The sequence below is a fragment of the Lutjanus erythropterus genome, chromosome 3 (genome assembly GCF_056507025.1).
Source record: "Lutjanus erythropterus isolate fLutEry1 chromosome 3, fLutEry1.hap2, whole genome shotgun sequence".
Lineage (NCBI taxonomy): Eukaryota > Metazoa > Chordata > Actinopteri > Lutjaniformes > Lutjanidae > Lutjanus > Lutjanus erythropterus.
The window spans coordinates 47,662,859-47,680,437 of record NC_139319.1 but is presented as its reverse complement, the minus strand read 5'-3'; the positions used below and the strand labels follow the sequence as shown (position 1 = coordinate 47,680,437).

General features: G+C 40.1%; 1 protein-coding gene across 11 annotated transcripts in view; it reads right to left on the bottom strand.

The window, feature by feature from the left end:
- The window catches only part of LOC146330942 (dynamin-2-like), a 37,186-nt gene that overhangs the window by 9,611 nt on the left and 9,996 nt on the right, over positions 1 to 17,579 (bottom strand). For 3 of the 11 annotated variants that reach the window (XM_084711071.1, XM_084711086.1, XM_084711148.1), the window contains exons 3-17: positions 16,714 to 16,863; positions 16,411 to 16,614; positions 15,245 to 15,343; positions 14,844 to 15,004; positions 14,581 to 14,723; positions 14,355 to 14,490; positions 12,773 to 12,840; positions 12,231 to 12,369; positions 7,353 to 7,439; positions 7,137 to 7,207; positions 5,745 to 5,799; positions 2,712 to 2,738; positions 2,380 to 2,490; positions 1,032 to 1,141; positions 735 to 846 (exon numbers count right to left, since the gene is read on the bottom strand). In XM_084711071.1, coding sequence (XP_084567197.1) covers positions 735 to 846; positions 1,032 to 1,141; positions 2,380 to 2,490; positions 2,712 to 2,738; positions 5,745 to 5,799; positions 7,137 to 7,207; positions 7,353 to 7,439; positions 12,231 to 12,369; positions 12,773 to 12,840; positions 14,355 to 14,490; positions 14,581 to 14,723; positions 14,844 to 15,004; positions 15,245 to 15,343; positions 16,411 to 16,614; positions 16,714 to 16,863 — 1,673 coding nt within the window. Of the gene's footprint in view, positions 1 to 734; positions 847 to 1,031; positions 1,142 to 2,379; positions 2,491 to 2,711; positions 2,739 to 5,469; positions 5,482 to 5,744; positions 5,800 to 7,136; positions 7,208 to 7,352; positions 7,440 to 10,114; positions 10,254 to 12,230; positions 12,370 to 12,772; positions 12,841 to 14,354; positions 14,491 to 14,580; positions 14,724 to 14,843; positions 15,005 to 15,244; positions 15,344 to 16,410; positions 16,615 to 16,713; positions 16,864 to 17,579 lie in introns of all 11 variants that reach the window. The other 8 variants (XM_084711101.1, XM_084711117.1, XM_084711109.1 and 5 more) reach the window with 5 other exon arrangements.

Here is a 17,579-nt window from a genome sequence, read left to right as displayed (position 1 = left end):
AATAATTGATTATTATGTTCTCTTATTATAATCTTTCCAAAAATCATGACCTATTATATAATTTCCTTTCATTTTAACTTACTGATCTACTAACTGATCAACTAACTAATTGCTGCTGCCTTATTTTTAACTGGGACACAGCTCTAAGCTCCTGTCCACACTGATGCAAATAGAGTACAAGACACATCTATTTTTCTTGGTTTGAGCCTTCTGTCCACTTGACACCAGTATTGATCATGGATATCAGATTTTTCTGGTTGCACTCTTCAGTGTGAATTCAATTGGAAACTTCAACCCTTTTGAAAATGCTGGATGTACATTTTATAGTATATGATCTGAATATACTGGTATAAAAGGCAAACAATGGCTAACAATCTGAATATCAATTTACATAAAAAAGATATAAAAATGTATGCATTATTAAATATTATATTATATTATTATAATGACAAATATAAAATAATCTAATAAATATAAAATATAAAAAATATATATTATGAATAAATAAATACATTACATTTAAAGAAAAAAACTGTAATGTAAAATGGAGTTTGAAACTTAATTCACATTCTTTTCTTACACAAATATATGCACAAGCCTGAGAAAATTCTTTGGTGTCACAGTGTTTATCTTTAAATATCCCTCGGCCACATTCAAAGAAATGCTTGAATCCTTTGTCAACACCATTAGAAAACCGCCTACAGTATTTAACAGATGAACACACTCCTGTGTACCTGGTCCTTCTCTGGGTAAACACCGGCTCTGAGGAACGAAGCTTTCCAGCTGTCAACATCCTCCTGAGTGTCGCATGCCAGCTCAATCTGACGCAGGTCTTTATACACATTCCTGTAAGACACACACGTGCATACGCACACACACACACACACACACACACACACACACACACACACACACACACACACACACACACACACACACACACACACACACACATTACCCAGAGATGAATGGTGACCAGATGAACACTAGATATATGACTGTTTTAGAAGATCATCTAGTAGCAGCCAAACCTCTGTTCAGTATTGAAGATGGCAAAGACGTGTTTGCTGGACATGAAGCCCTTCTCCACATCTCTCAGCTTCAGGTTGTCCAGAGGCAGCATGTACTTCTTCTCTTTCTCCTGATAAAATACCCAGTGAAGCAATGATCAATACAAACAAAGGTAGACTGTAACAAATTAGGGATCAAGACAAAAAAATTGCTGCTATTAGGTTTTCCTGTGATAATACCATTGTTACTATCACCTCTTTGGTTTTCGACATTTATTTGTAGGGATTCTCCAAATCCACAATCAATATTACTTTCAATTTTAAAGTCTGTGTAAAGCAACACTAAATGTGTCTTCTGAGTTTGTCACACCACAGAAATGTGTTATTAACCACCCAGCAAAATTTGAATAATTAGAAACGTTTTGTAACTAAAATTAGGGCTCAAAACCATTAAAAAAATGTTTTCTCCGCTCTGAAACACTGGGCGCACGTCCGCTCAGTGTCAAACACCACTATGATATTATATTGATTCTTGATTTGTAAAAATCAACAGATCATTGGTTTTATGCCCTGACAACTGTCATTTACATTTTTAAACTGTACTTTAAAAGGTTGTTTAGATGCTGTCAAATGTGATATAATGGGCAGTACTCGCTTGAAGGTGTGCCTTGATACATTCTCTTGAGTTGAGGGGCTGTAAAATACTGGTTAACCCAATGTTTTAGAACCTATCTTATCTAGAAGTTTTTATTATGAAGCAGAAAAATCAGGATATATTTCATTTTGATAATTTCAAAGCAACATGAACAGTAAATTAAAGCAGATACCTGAAAGTACAAACAGAAACGCAGGAGAAAACCTAAACTACAAACCACAGAGATTCAGTTAAATGCTACAAAAGTACTTAAAGCTGAATAAAGAAAGACTTTTAAAGCTGCCTTTCTCTCTGCTCTCCTGCCCAGACATGAGTTAAGTCTTGGTGCTCTGGCGCACATCAGAAAAAAAGAAAGATAAACTCTGCTCCCCTTTCTCGGTTACCAGGGTGATGAGTCCCCTTCTAATATATGAATGGTTGCCTTAAAAAAAGTGACAGTGATGACACCAGCGCCTTTCTGAAAAGATCAAGAGATTTTCAACTAGAAACGCGGCTGCACAAGGCCAGAGCACTTGGGAAATGCACCTTTTCTCTTGGTACAACAAGTAATATTTTACTATCCTGAGAGATATCATGACTACGGTTTTCATGATGCCTTATAGTAATAACTCAGTAATTGCTTATGACCTAATTATATTCTCTATCCCTTTGAAGAAAGAACAAGAGAAAGAAGAGTAAACTACACATTTTTGTGTGTTTACTGTCCTATCTTACCTCCTCATCTTTGTACCAGGAGAGAGACTCGGCAGTCAGGACGAACCAGTAGTCTTTGGATCCTCCCTTCATGATACTGATGTTGATAGTGAGCCAGCCTCTGCGGATCACCTGCACATGAGAGTCCAACAGTTGATTTAACGACACACCCCGCAAGAGGGGTAACATGCATCTTCAGCAAGCAAATACAATGCCAGAAAACTGGCTTCAAAATACAGCACAAGAGTCATGCAAGTGCAACAGTATTCTTCATTTAAAAAAAAAGAGCAGTTTAGTCAGACCAATCCACACAGTATGACGTGAAAATACACCAGCCTCCAATCAAAAGTCACCTTCTCTCCATCCCACTCTCTGCCAGACTGACGGACAAGAAGACAAAGGGAACAGACACAAAGGGATAATAAGCAGACATATGCAATACTCTGGTCCTGGTGGTGTAACCATGAATGTATTCAAGAGCTGGAGAGTCAGTCGTGCAGACAGTTTGTCCCAGTGGCAAGCAGTGGTGCCACAACAAAAGATCCCCCTTCAGCCTTTTTCTTTCACAGATCACCATTATAATAAATGTGTGGTGCAAAATACGACAGAGACCCCAGACTGTTGAGCACCTGGAATCGTACATCAAACAAGAATGACAAAGAATTTCACTTTCAAAACTTCAATGTCCTCGGTTCCCAGATGCTTACTGACTATTATGAAAAGAAAAGGTGATGATGAGTTTATATTTGGACATAAAGCATCATCAAGTCAAAAAGAATTTGCAAAACACTGCATTCTGTTTTTTTACCTTTTACACATATTATACTTACCACCAAAGAATTGGCAAACATGAGGCATTTCTTTTTTCTATTCTCTGTTAATTACTTCACTACTATCACGTGCATGTTTAAACACAAGACACTTTTTAATGACAAATACAGAGAAGTTTGAACGAGTGATTATTTTCTTCTTTTTTAATCAATCCTATTTCCAGTCATACCGATACTCAATTTAAGATTTTGTATCATTAGTACTGTTTGGTAATTAAATCCACCCAGCCCTCACCCATACTAAAGTCAAAACATTTTGCTCCATTTCTCATTCTGAATATACAGACTAGAGCTTATTGTGCACATAAAGGTACTAACTGACAGACTGGTGATGATGGCATGAGTCAGACAAGAAGTTGATTGAGGTTGAATAACTTAGATTTTGAATGAAATATATAATCATTATTATAACTGCCATACAATATTCTAAATATTGTCAGTCCTCTCTTGAGCACCAGTGAATAAATGTCCAGGAAGGGCTCTGATCATAAAAAATATGTTAACAAGACAACTCAATCTACAGAAAAAGTTGATTATTACTCTTTGTGTCGAACGTATATTTGTTAAACTTTCTTGGAGCCTTAAGGAGTATTTTTGTGTGTGACATCATTCTAGTGTAAAACCAATGGGAAAGAGATGTATAGTGGACCAAACAAGACAAGATCAAAACAGGAAATAACTATTTGGGCCTTTTTGCTGGGTGAGAAACTTAGACAATTGACCCTTCACTAAGCCCCTCCCTCGAATAGCAACCATCCAATCATAGAGTAAGTGTAACTAGGCAATGGAGGCCTGTCAAACTTTGTATTTCTCTACAGGTTGAAGCGGTGTGCATGGGGCTCTAAGACGAGCAATACTCGGGTTCTCATGAGTTTAAACAGTGTCTTTTTTGGAGTCTTTCAAAAACAGTAAAAATAAGCACACGTGTGAGGAATGGATTAGACTTTGTCTTTATCTGCTCCAACGTAAACTGCAAACGTTAGCATGTGCAACTAACTCTTGTTAGCTTACTACCTGCAGTAACATTACCTCCAGACAAACCTGTGTTAGATGTCACTGCATTTGACAAACTTGTGTCTTATTCCCAGGTTACACTGGGAATTGTTATGTGGGGGGGTTTAAGGAGGAGGATGTCAGCTGGATGGCGGCATAACCAAATAGATTTGGGTACACACAACTGTTTGTTGGATATCCTAGCCGATCGTTTCGAGTAAAATACAGCCACACTTTAGACGTTCAGCTTGCTATTTTAATCTGTCGCTACTATCTAGCAGAAGGCTACCTGCTATCATGTACAGTGAGAGCTGCTGTAATGTTAACTTGGCATGTTTGGTGATGAGTCTAATATTCTCACCAGCAGGCTACTATTGCAATAGACAGCTCAGGCTGAGGCACCTTGGGATTCAGTCTGTTCAGTGTTGGTTGTGTGGACACCGGTGCCATCTTGTGTGACCATCTCAAGCCTTGATGTACTTAATCTAATCCCAGTGCTTCCTTTTCCTACATTAATGAGTGTATTTCTGTTGTCCATCGTATAGATAAACAAATTGTATTGCCAGTGTTTGCTGGGATATAAGCTAGCTTTAGCCTCTTTTAGCATTTATGTTATATTGCAGCCATTTCAGACTGTTTAAAAGGGTTGTCATTTTGAAATGTGTCTGATGAAAACTTTAAAAAGTCAGCTGGAGCTTCTCAGCTGACTCAAGGAGTTTAAGCATTAGCATTAGCTAGCTACACTTCTGCTAGCGACAGTCATTTTAGTTGACAAAATCCACGGTGGTCAGCAAGAAATGTGAAGTCGCTCTTATTTACTTCTTTGTGGAATTGAAGACCTTGTGACCTTATCTGTACAAAATTGTTGTATTTAACTATTTAACCTTTTAAGGCTTTTAAACTTTTTGTCTGTTTTTGTTCCATTGAGCTGTATCACCAAGTCAAATCCCTGTGTACTTTGTACATTTGGCAAAAAAAGCAATTCTGATTCTGATTCATCAATTGCTCCCAATTCTGAAGTAAATCTGCCACAGTGGAAAGCTTGAGGTGTAGCAACAGTAACTAAGGAGGGCGGGGCTTCGCAAAGGGTAAATTGGAATGAATAGCTGCAATTTCTGTACATGGAATCCAGTTGTCATGATACATACACAAGTGTAACTCTTTCACTTCCCTGTTCTTCATCAAGGAGCACAAATCTTCTTGACATGGTCTGAATGACCGTTGACTCCCCCACCCACCCAAAGAGGAAGTGAATGGAGTGGAGGTGCAGGGGGGGTACGGTACTTACAAGAATCTCTCCCTGGGCAGTACAAAAGGAGGAAGAGAAGAGAAGACAGAGGAAAGGGAAATAAAGAGAAAAGACAAGAGGGGCACAGACAAGAGTATGTAAATGTGAAGCAACGAAGGGCAACAATGACAGGAGAGACGGGCTGAGTCAATGACAGAAAGAACAAGAAATTAAAAAAAAGAACAGCAGGAAAAAGCAGCTGCTGATGATGCTAAAGTGGTGTGAGGGCTTTCTAGGGGGGTACAGTGTATGGTGTATGTAAACAGGTGAGTTACCTGATTGGGCATGACTCTCTTCTTGGTGGCGTTAGCAGCAGTCCTTTGTTGGGCACTGCAGGACAGAGATAACATAAAGACAATAGACAATAACATAAACTCTGGTCTAAGATACAGTATTAATTTAACTTATACTTTATGAAGTTTACAATATTCATTATTATAGGGTAGCTCAATTTACGTGAATCATTAATGTAAAATATCCAAAGCTCCTGGTAGCCTTTCAAATGGACGGGCTATTGAACCACACTCCATTCAAAAAGCAGGTGTTTTCTGGAATATATATTTAAGTGTTTTTTTTTCCCAATAAAAACCTTGCCCTCACCACCACTAAGACTTTCTTTTGATTCACTTTGATCTACAGGCACAGTCTGCACACGTCATTCACTTGTTAATTTGGTAACCTCTATCTCACCTGTTTTGCAGTGTTTGCCACAGAAGGACACCACTTGGCCCAGCACTACAGCATTTCTTTTTACCACACAGGAGAAAGTATGCAGTCCATACCACTGAGGATTATATATTGGTATAAAGTGCTGTGTTTATGTGCGCATTATTCCACAAGTGGAGTTGGATTCAAGAAGAAAAGCAGCAAATCCGTTTGCATTGACTGGCCCAGTATTACAGTTAGTTTTCAAACAACAGGAGAGTGACATATGTGGTTCATACCACTGAGCAGCATAGATGGAGGGCGTAAACAAAACCTCTGTTTATATGTGAATAATTAAGCATGTGGGGTCTATTTCTATCAAATAAATCAATAAGTCCTGTCTGTCCCCCCAAAGATCTGCATTCAAGCCTACAAATGGTGATTATTTTATCTGATCAAAAGTGTAAAACCAAAAGACAGTCAATTTATTGTCCAATATGATGAGGATTAATTTCATTCATTTTCTGTAAAGTAAAATCACTATTAATTACAGTGTAAAATATAAGTAATTGTCTTTGTCTTTTTTGTATCTGTAATCTGCAGAATAGTAGTTGCAAAAAGTAATTGTTGCAATATTGTTAGAAAACCTGGTGTGATTTGTAGGCTAACAAATAAAAACAATTAAATAACCAGTGTCCCTATTTTTGAGAAGATATGCTTGTGGGAAATTTTATCATTCAACAGCACAAGCCTAAAAAGAGCTGAACCATACCTTTAAAAGGTAACACCCTTCACAGTGATTCAAGACCCCTCCACTTCGTTTTGCATCGGGGGCCTGCACCATCCTGTCTGGGTTTATTTTGCAAAAATGACCTGTTCACTGTACAGTGTCCCTTACATAATCCCTCTAAATCTTACACACCGGACCTTGAATCTACTAATTGCTTTATCTTTAGAAAATGTGACTTTTCTGCTCCTCCTCCAATGAAAGTCATTAAAAAGCATCTGAAGTTGTGTATTACTTGGCAAATCCAATGAAGTCCTCATGGTTAGTGTTGATGTAGGACAGCTCAATGTCAATCAACAGCAGCACCTGAGAGGCAAAACATGACACATGTCAGGATGGAAAGAAGTGAAACCGTATACATGTAGGCAGGTAAGCTGCATTTATGTCTCTCTATCACACACACACACGCACGCACGCACGCACGCACGCACGCACGCACGCACACACACACCTGGTCTTTAGTCTTGCTGTCTCTCTCTCTGATGTAGGTGGTGACGATTCTCTCAGTCTCTTCTCTCAGTCGAGGGTACGATCCCAGCTGTAGACACGCACACACGGGAAACACACACACGTACACTGCTGCAGGCACCGTGATTACAGGACACACACACACCTGTGTAGGCTTACACAACACTGTAAACACTGTGTATGCTACACTCAAACATTGACGGTAAATATCAAGTATAAACACAAATATGAGGCAAGACATTTGGCACATAAAAACTCAGGAGGCATGCATTGATGACTTCCACATCAGCTTGAGATTTCTTGTCAGCTACAGATGTTAGGAAGAGAACCAGACACATATCTCGTTCAGGCGATATTAATGGCTGATATTGGCCTATCACAACGATATCATCCAATGTCAGTATCAGTGCATATGCTATCCAATACGTGCTGATCTGAAAACTTTTTGTTAGTTTTATTGGTGCATTCTCGGTATATCTGATCCTCTTTCTTAAAGGAGCAATATGTAGCCATTGTGCTTTCAAAAAGAACTACTGCAGTCCAAATAGTAATTTGGAGTCCTAGACTGTAGGTTAAATAGGTCGTAATCCTGTTTAATATACAATCTCTGGTCGAAGCAAGTTGTTTCCCCCCACCCCGCCCTCTCCAGACATGGCAGAGACAGGGAGCCTGTATAAGCTCCGCAGGAGTGCAGAATGAACATCATTCATCATAATAACAAGTGACGACAAGCCCAAATTAATCAACTGTTCTGTCAATTGTCTATGATAAAGTTAAGCCAATTATCCTGAAAAAATCCCACAGCTCTGAAAATACACACTCTGGAGTTTGAGTTCAGTGGCTGCCTGTCTCACTGCCTGCCAAACACTTTGCTCAATTTAACTGTTATAAACATCTACTCCTTTTACAAGATTATTAATGATTTCTTACGACTCATTAACAGACATTTATATATTTACATTATATTTATATACATTTATATATTTATAGTTATTTATAATTCTCAAAATACCAGTGAAAGTTACTTTTTCCTGATGTCTCTTTGCATCAGTTGTTCTCTGAATGGGTAAATGTTTTTGAGTCGTGTGAAATCATTAATAATCTAACATTTAATTTGAGAAATATGTTAAAGGGGTCTGGCAGGCAGAAGACAGGCAGTCACTGAACTCAAACTCCAGTGTATATTTTCAGAACAGTGGGCTTTTATTTTTGGGATAACGTACTTAGCTTTACATTGGCAGACAACTGACAATTATAAATAAGTGATCAACTGACTGTGTAAGACCCTTCCTCACTTGTTATTGTCAAATTACAAATTGTGGTAGGAGAAAACAACTCGCATCAAAAATAGATTGTATATTAAATAGGATTTCAGCCTAATTAATATATGGATCTAACTTGCTACTTGGAAGTATGACGTAAGAACAAAGCACTAATTTTAGGAGGCGCAATTGAGAATGACACGGCTCTAGTAGTGACAGCAGCTAAGTTGTAACAAAACAGTAGGGATGTCCTGATCACATTTTTTTGCCCCCCGAGTCCGAGTTTGATTTTGAGTATCTGCCGATACCGAGTCCTGATCCGACACTTCAGCAATGCATTAATAATAATAAGAAAAAAAGAGAACACATCCACATTTCCACCACGTGAAATGCCCAATTTGCACACATTACAAGTGTCTGTTGCACTGCCTTCGCTGTCCAGTTTAAAATACCTCCAAACTGCAGACATTTTCGCTGTCCTGAGGTGACACGTTTGCCCTGTGTTAGCCTACTAACTACCAGCTCACTACTATTACGTTGTCTGAATTCCCCACCTGCCATAAATTGTGATGTTTACGGTGTTGTTTCCATCTGTGCAACAATGAATATTGATGTTGTGGAACTTATTAAAATTAAACTAAGCCATTGTCTTTCCATCTGACAATCTCCACCTCAGGATGAATTGAAAACGTGAACGTGGCCATGCTTGATGTTTTGTAAGGTTAAATCCGATAATTTCCACCCGATTCCAATCATCATTTGAAAATCATGTGATCGGCCCCGATTTCTGATCATGTGATCAGATCGGGACATCCCTACAAAACAGTTAATAAAAAGTCAACAATAGCTGACATTATCTCAAGCTGATAATGAGTCTCAGCAAATCAGAAAAGAATGAGGAAAAAAGATCAGGTTTAAGTCAAGAGACAGAAGAAGATTAGGTAGGATCTGGTGGAGTCTGGCTGGGGGGGGAGTGCATTATTGTTATCAATGGTGTTGAAAAGGGTTTATTATAGACAAAAACTACATTAAAAACCTTCCTCAATAAGACAGAGTAATAACAGACATTTGTAAGCTGGCAAATTTCTTAGTGTGAGTGCACATCTGATTTGATAAGTGAGGCAGGGTGAGGGGCTGTTATTTAAATCACCACTTGCAGTGCTGATGGGGTGAGTGGGCTGGTGAGGGTCCAAGATCAGAATGTGAAAGGGCTTCTTCAGATCTGTCATTAAAGTGGGAAACCGCGGGGTGAGGTGGGCGGGACATTTGCTGAGTGAAGCAGCGGTGAGGGGGAACGATCAACAGCTCTAGACAGTGACAAGTTAGTTCATTATATTTTGGTGATTTTGCATGATTTTTGTCATTTTCTTTCTTTGACTGCTCTCTATCACTCTTTGCTCGCATATGCCTTTTTACCCTTCACTTTCTCCCCTATCAGTCCTCTCTCTGTTTGTTAATCCGTCTCTCCACTGGTCCTGTTTACCTTTTCAGTGCACTTCCTGATCAGGGCGACAAGCTCGGTGACAACGAGGTCGACACATTTCAGACATGGGTCTTTCAGCTTAATGACCTGCTTTTTCACTATGGCCTCAAACGCCATGTCTGGGGTGAACAGGCCTGTCCTGTGGTGAGGCATCATGGGAGTTGGAGGTTTAATGCCAGGTGAAAGAGGAGGAGGAGGTAGTGTAGCATGGGTCATGATGAGGACGAGAGAAGCCCAGGTTGGGATGGAATAGTTTGGGTGAAAAAAATAAAGTTTCAGAAAGGAAAAGAATGATGAAGATCAAGGAATATGAGAAAGAAAAAAAAACATTGATTTAGTTAGTTCTACTTCATGTACACAACAGAAACAAGCTGCAGGTTCTTAAGAGTTCACTGCAATTTCAGCTTCCTGTTCATGTTAAGAGTCTGACATTTATTAATAAAGCCCTGCTGCTAGCATGGCCAAAAAGCTGTAGTCTGTCTGTCCACCACCTTGGTCCACACCATTGACAAAAATAAAGATGGTTGATGTGTCTCTATTTCCCGCTGTATTAGAATGAAGCCAAAATAGATACGAGCGCTGCCATCTTGTTTTGGTGATGTCATTTGGAGCCAGAGTCTGCGTGATAGTGATCAGGGTTGGAGCCACAGTTGCATTTGAGTTCCTGCCAACAGAACTGGCCCATGTCCTATTTCCTATGATGGAGGGGGCAGGATTCATGACCTGTACTGCAGCCAGCCACCAGAGGGTGATAAAGATGTTTTGGCTTCACTTTTATAGAGCTGTCATGTTGTCCACCTCTATATATGAGAGTGGTCCAGACCAAAATATTCCCTCTAGCGTCACCAGCTGGTCAAAATTTCAACTTATCTAATACTTTGTGTTTAGTAGTTGCTATTTAGCAAATGTTAGCATGCTAACACACTAAACTAAGGTGGTGAACAAAGTTAACATACCTGCTAAACATCAGCATGTTAGCGTATTCATTTTGAGAATGTTAGCATGCTGGTGTTAGCATTAAGCTCAAAGCTCCACTGCGATTTAGTGCAGCATCACAGAGCATCTAGCATGGCTGTAGATTCTTAATGTTGTTTATGGGACTCCCTAAAAACTTGCCCGTTGGCAGTGCCTTACTTTTTAAATAAACTAGCAAAAAACTTAACCTAAAAAGTAATTTGTTAATCTTTGCCTTCAAATTGACATTTAGATGGACTAAACTGCATCCAACAACAAAAATCTACTCAGATGGTCTGTATTCTGATATCAATGTAAGTTACTATCTTGCAACAATTTCCATGTACATACAGTATATTCTGTATGACTTTATACCTGACATGCATTAAACAAACTGATCTCATATTGTATGTGTGTGCAGGCAGAGGCAATCACAAAGTTCCCCACAGCATGCACTGCTACCAGTACAAAACATAGAAATATCAATAACCATCACTAATGAATATTTAAAAGTCTTTCAATATTCTTTTTCACAGTTTATCCATTGTCACGTTGAAGCCTTTTGATACATGTCTTTTCATTCTAAGATTTTAGGCCCTCAATGTTGAGTCAATTTTTCTGTGTGGTATCAAAAATGGTATAGACTATCCATATTTTTCAGGATATTGTATTGTATTGTATTGTAACAACACTAACTGCTATGTGCTGCAAAACCACACCCATCCAGGTTAAATTCCAAGTTCTTAGGGAGTCCCTGTTGTTTACAGCTGTAGTATAAAAACCAAGCCTGCAGCTTGTTTTGTAATGAACCTGTACAGGAACATGTAGCAGCCCGTCTGTTTCTGAGCACACAGCCTCTCAGAGACACCACTCCAGTGCACTGCAGCACAGCCAGGACCTTCAAATATATCCACTGATGTTCATACAAATGAACTTCAAAGCAGGATTGTAAAAACTGAAGCATTCCTTTGAATTTGTCCACTTTATTTTTCAATCCAAGATGATGAAATTATGTCAAAAGAGCGCATGGCAACTAGAGGAAAAATTAGAAAAACTGGAACGACTGCTTTATAAAATGGCCCGTGGCAGCTCTAAAGTTGGCTGGTCTCTGTGGAGTGTATGTACAGGTGTGGCAGCCGGGCGGGAGACCATGCAGTGATACCTTGTTAGTGCACTGTCTGACTGTGTTGATGAGCTCCTGGATGACCAGGTCGATGCATTTCAGACAGGGCTCTTTCAGCTTAATGATCTGCTTTTTCACTATGGCCTCAAACGCCAGGTCTGGGGTGAACAGGCCTGTCCTGAAGGACATACAGACAAGACAGACATGGAGACATGGAGCAGGAAAGGGGCGGGTCGACAGACAGAAACATGGGAAGAGTGTGAGACAGGCACACAGATGAAGGAGGACATGAACAGACAGACACAGAGGAAGACCAAATGAGGAGTACTCGGAAGAAAAACTAGAGTGGAAGGCAGACTGGAGGGAGACTAAACAAAAACACAGATGTCCAAGATAAAAGAAAACAAAGACAAACAGAAGAGCTAGCAATCTTAACAGGGACGTGTAAAACACCGAAACCTGAAGACAGAAAAGACTGCAGGACTTTCTAAAGCTGAATGGACACAAACAAATAGGGAAAAGGCTGGCAGACAGGTAAGCTGCTACACGTGAGGTAGTGTTTGCAGGCCTTCTCAACTTGCCTGACTCCATGGATGTTCTTGATGGCATAACTGATCTCTTTCCTCAGCTCCTTCTCATCAAACTCCATCTAAGACACAGCACAGAGAGATTTGATTTCTTCTATGCAAAATGAAAGCTCAAGCTCACACTATAACACATACAAACATGAAGCCAGAAAAGATGTACAGCCTGTGCATTTGTGTGCCATTTCTTAGTACTGGATTCATGAGAGCTTATGAGGCATAGCCTTTAATTCCACTGCTGACAGTGTTAAGATTATAGATGTTCCTTTATAAAATCCCCCAAAACAGGACTTCAATCTGGAGTGCTAATTTACAATTCTCCTGAACATGAAATATGCACATGTAGCATTCATCATGTTTACATGGGTCATTTACACAATTATCTGAAGTTAGGAGTGTTTGATGAATTTGATGTGGCACATTCGTGCAAGCACATGTACGAAAAAAAGCAAAAGAAACTTAAAAATCCGAAAATGTTCTTGGATGAGGCCCTAGAGTCCTGCCCTGGGTTGGTACCTGCCGGTAACCAGTGGCTGACCCCAAAAAACTTTGCGTGAGAATATATTCATATAAATCTGCAGGTGCAGGAAAGGGTAAAAATAAACTTAATGCGGGCGGAGAGTAACCTGATGGTTTGTTGCACAGAAACATCTGGGAAGTTGTCCATGGAAACCCTTTAGAAAAGGGCAGGTACTTTCAAAAATCACTTGAAAGGTGACTGGATGAACCATCAGATCTAAAACAAGTTAAGCCAATTGCTCCTCTGTTAATGGGGAAATACTTTCCAGTTCTGATATAACTAACACTATCACAGTATCTGCACTAACGTCTTCAGGAGCCACCATTGTTTGTTCAAGACACGTAGCTTCCATGGAAATTTCTCACTGTCGTCACACCTAAAACTACGTCCACAGCTACAAGTAGTCTCTTCCAGGACACTGATTGACTGCACCACTTTTGGTGCAGACACAAATGGATAGCTTGAAGCCTGGCAAGATTCTCACATCATCTCGTCAATCCAGCTGCCTCACAAGGTAAGGCAGGCAGCTAATGAGAACAATGTTTTCTTTTCCTTGGAGAAGTCAGAAATTAAAATGATTACGCAGTATTTTTAACTTTTCTATTTGCTAATACCACCAAATTGTGGACAATTGAAGGTGAAATCGGACATTTGGGAGGATTTTGGTGCATTCAAAGAGTAACTATCAAACAGCATTAGCTTTTCATAGCCACAAGCTGGGCTCATTGTCACTATGGAAACGCAGTGACAGCTACAGGACCACAGGCACTGAAAACCAGCTGAGATCAAAAGTGATTGACGAGTAACTATAAGTGTGTTAAATCATGGGTGGGGGTTGGGTTGCTGGGCTTCTATTTCAGGCAGGTGCAGATAATTGTGGGTAACTGGTCGGTTCTGGCTCTCACCTTTGCGGGTGTGGGTTTGAAAGTTTCTGTACAGGTCTCTGTGAGGCCCAACGCTTTGGCACAAATAGCTTTTTCTGTCATCAGGAAAATAATAGAGCAATTCCAAGAAAAAAATATCATGACAATAATCATGATGAAAATACACATCAGTCACCTTCACCAGCTCGAAGGGAAAGCGCTCATGAAAGATGCGGTTGATCTTTGCTCCACCAGACAAGTTGGAGGTGTCCACCTGGTCTCCAGACCCTTCAATGCACTTCTCAAAGTCCACGCCAAACTGCTGCACCATCCTGCAGAGTGGACATAATATACAGGACAGGGATTAACTGCTTGAATCAATTAATATTTGTGTGTGTCTGCATCTGTGTGCATGCACTGACTGGAGCAGCGCCTTGGTTTTGCGTGTAGGGTCGTCGGGCCGGAAATTCTTGTACTCCTCCACCTCCTTCTCCAGTGACAACAGCTGGCTTTGTAGCTTACTGCGTAACCCTGGCAACGTGTCACGGATGTGGTTGGTAAGTTGCTGGAGTAAAGTAAAGGGTTACGTTAGACAGTTTGTATGAAAACATACCAGAGAGAATATTTCGATCTCAGGAAATTAGTTAAGATTTACATAAAACAGATGTGCATGTATGTGTCTCACCTGATTGAGTGCCTTCTGCAGGTGTGGTGTACCCAAGCGTTCTGCAATGTGTCTGTATGCAGGGTGGGACAGGAAGAACTTCCTCTCAGCAGCCAGAGCAGCACGGATGTCTTTCTTCCCATCGATGTCCTTTTGACTGCGGTTCACCACCCCAATGTACCCTGAAGAAGAATACAAACAAAGCAGCCAAAGAATTTTTTAGAACGCTTTTGACTATGCACCCAAATCCAAATGTGTTTCAAAAAAAGCTGACTGCTCTAACCAACACTGAAGTTTATAATGCATTACAGTAACATTCATGAGATTTTTTTTTTAATTCCAAGGAGTACAGAACCAACTGTCCCAATGCTTTCTGACTGCACTACATTTGTGTGAGTGTGCGTGTGTGTGTGTGGTTTAACCTCTGCGGAGCGGCAGCAGTTTGTTCTCCAGGATGTCTCGTGCATCTGTCCCCTCATCCATCAGGTCCAGTTTTGTGATCACACCAATGGTCCGCAGGCCTGAAGACAAATGTGTCATGATCATGTTCTACAATTTACATGTGGAACAAGAGTTTTCACATTTACAGAGATAATTTCATTACATTATTTAGCCAGTTAAATTTTAGTAACCCACGATGCAATAGTGTCTTGAGTGTCTGTTAAAAACATCTGTTACAATCTTAAATACAGCACACACTGCTTAAAAAAATATAAAGAAGTGTGTGTCCAGCAGTTCTGTAAAGGCTGTACTTGTACCAGCACGTTAACATAAATAGCTAACTTCATTTATGCTAGTATAAATGCTAACATCAACATGCAAACACGCTCACAATGATGATGCTAATTGCTAATGCCTAGCACATATAATGTTTACTATGTTCACCACCATTTAGCATCTTACTTTAGTCTGTTATCATGCTAATTAATTAATTAGTGCTAATTAGCACTAAACATAAACTCAGTCTTCTTCCATGCAGCACACAGTTAAAGAGTGTATTTGTACAACCTTTCTAGTAGCTCTGAGGCTGTGCTGAGGCACATTAATATAAATAACTAATATCATTCATGCTAATATAAATGCTAACATCAGCATGCAAGCATGCTAAATTCACTCTGAGATGGACCAAATGCTGCTAGCATGGCTAACAAGAGGTGCATTCCAGCAATCTACTCAGATCAGAAGTCAGATCATGAATACAAACAAACTAACTTACAGCAAACGTAATGAACTTTCTGTTTGCAAAGTGTTACGTGATAATTTGGTAAAACTGCTGAACTATCTAAACACCCATTAAAGGGTTAATAACATCTGCTGGATTGAATGAAGGAGGTAGAGATAATTATATCTTATAACTAATTTCATTCAGTACAGCTATGCTGCCAGGAAGTCTATTAATAATGTAACTGTTAATTACTGTGATGAGCAGACTCCTGCGCTAAGATTAATAGAAAGAAGAAGAGTGATAATGGCTGCAGGGTACACCAAAGAGTACGTAGCCTTGTCCATAATTAGACCAAGAAATGCTTACATGTAGAGAAACATCCAGAGAAGAGGTAGCAAAAAACATACAGATTAGCATGCTCACCTTGAGGGTCCACCTCCTTGGCGACCTTAAGGGCGTCGGAGTTGGCCAGGTCAGTGTTGCCCGGGGTGACGGCCAGGATCAGACAGCTCTCCTTGGTGATGAACTGCATCAGCATGTCTTTGATCTGGTGCTCGATATCATGGGGCTGGTCTCCCACAGCCACTTTGGTCATCCCGGGCAGATCGATCAGGGTCAGGTTCAGCACTGAAGAAAGAGAGGAAAGTGGGAAGGAAGACGCAAGTCAGACAGAGGCTGAGAACTTTTAGCTAGAAGACAAGAAGAGGTTGTACGTGCATGTGTTACCATTAGGGGAGTAGACACGGAGGTTGATGGGGATGGGGGAGATGCCCTTGTTGGATCCGGTGAGCCGGTCAGTCTCTGCTTCAATCTCCAGACGGACCTCTTCAAAGTCCACAAACTTACGTCCTTTACAGTGCAGGAACTCTGCATATTCTATATGGATAAAATTAGAGAATAGGACAAGAGAGAGGACAATGAATATTAGAGACGCTTACGGCATGATAGAAGACAGAAGGGAGAAGATGGCACAAAGAGGGGCAATACATCAGACTGGCAATATGTCATCCAGCCTGAATCAGCAAGGCAACACCCCCTTCTGGTGGGAAAACTAATGGATTCATATAACTGGAGAGAGAGGAAAATGCAGAAAAGCTGCTATGTAGCAGGTTGTAAAGTAAATAAACGTACAAAACCCATCCCTCCTGGAAAGTAAAGGAAGTGTGAGCCTCCAGAGAGCAGTGAGTTGTTACTGCTGATGGCGAGCTAAAATTAGCTTCAGTATGAGAGTTCAGTCATAACAGCAGCATCAGACTGTCGTCTAAATCTCAGTGTGGTTTAGATCAACAGTTGTCTACTGACAGGTTTTGTTTTTTACAGACACACTTAATAATTCAGTATTAGCTGTGTCTGGCCACTGTCAGCTCGCTGATCCACTTGGAAGGAGGACGAATGATGGAGCATAGTGGCTGACTGATCAACTTCAGTTTAATAAGATATGGTGAATGCTCAGGTTCAAAGGGGCGTGGTCATGAGTACCTGTAAGTATCCCTATGTGCTGGTGTGATGTATGCAGGAACTTTGAGGGATGTATATGCATAAAACATGTTGAATAAGCTGTCAATAATGTGGATTTCAAGTGCATTTTGGGA